This window comes from Mus caroli, chromosome 8 (assembly GCF_900094665.2).
Source record: "Mus caroli chromosome 8, CAROLI_EIJ_v1.1, whole genome shotgun sequence".
Lineage (NCBI taxonomy): Eukaryota > Metazoa > Chordata > Mammalia > Rodentia > Muridae > Mus > Mus caroli.
This window is the reverse complement of record NC_034577.1, coordinates 9,107,264-9,108,431: the sequence shown is the minus strand read 5'-3', so window position 1 is coordinate 9,108,431 and position 1,168 is coordinate 9,107,264. Positions and strand designations below refer to the sequence as shown.

The 1,168-nt window shown below is 52.6% G+C and overlaps 1 protein-coding gene across 1 annotated transcript in view; it reads left to right on the top strand.

Moving 5' to 3' along the window:
- The window catches only part of Tubgcp3 (tubulin gamma complex associated protein 3), a 66,468-nt gene that overhangs the window by 19,382 nt on the left and 45,918 nt on the right, over positions 1–1,168 (top strand). The window contains 1 exon segment of the mRNA XM_029480660.1: positions 827–830. Coding sequence (XP_029336520.1) covers positions 827–830 — 4 coding nt within the window.

The window sequence follows — 1,168 nt, the reverse complement described above, 5'->3', positions numbered from 1 at the left end:
GCAGGAAGTATGCCCAATAACTAATGATGGAGACAATGGTCTAACACTAAAGCAGGAAGTATGCCCAATAACTAATGATGGAGACAATGGTCTAACACTAAAGCAGGAAGTATGCCCAATAACTAATGATGGAGACAATGGTCTAATACTAAAGCAGGAAGTATGCCCAATAACTAATGATGGAGACAATGGTCTAATACTAAAGCAGGAAGTATGCCCATAGAAATAGCCAGTCTAGCTTTCTGATTAAACAAAAGAACTCCAGCTCTTCACAGTGCAAGGCTCACTGATTCTCTCTTTGTCCTGTTCTCTGTTCAGTGGGCTCCTCGTCTGCTGTGTACACCGTGGGTGCTGTGGGTGCCGTGGGTGCCGTTGGTGCTGTGGGAGGAGGGCTCAAGGGTGCAGGTTGTTTTCAGAGCCGGAGCATCGAGGATCCAGGTGTGACATAAGGCAGTCCAGTTGAGCTAAGTTCCAGTGTGGCCAATAGCAAGGGCGGTGGCTTGTCTGGGGATGAAACCTGTGTACAGCTGGGAATGCTGAGACAGTGGTGGTGGGGTGAGGGAAGGCAGTAGTGGGCAGGTGCTGGGTGAATCTTTGCTTTCATATTTTGTCTACACTGAAAGTCCAGTGGACGCAGTGCAGGAAGCTGTGCCTGTGTCTAGGCCCTTCTGGCAGGAATCTGAGCTGTCTGGTTGTGAGGGCTGCTGTGGGAGCTCAGCCCTCAGCCCTGCCACAGTGGCTGTTCTTCCTCTCTTTGCTCCCCCAGGTGGATTGTTCCATACCATCTGAGCTTCAGCTGGAACTGGCTGCAGTGCCGGGGAGCTAGCCGGGTTGTGGGGATGGAGGCAAGGGTGAACTGTGGCTTGATGGTGTCCCCAGTCCTGTCCTAGGGCCCTGGTGAAGCCATCTTGGCTCCTTGGAATGGTAGCTTCCTGACTGCTGCAGCCTCTTGTTTTCCTTTCCCTATCTGTACCTCTTCACTTGGCTGTCAACACCTGTCCCCTCTGGTAAAAGCAGTGTGGTGGCACACTCCTGTATCTCAGAACTGGGAGGCTGAGGTGGGAAGATCAGTTTAGCTGCTCAGAGAGGAAGTGGGAGGGAGAGAGGGGACTGTGGGGGGCAGACAGGGTCCTGGCAAGCCACTGACCTTGTGAACCCTGTCTCCTTT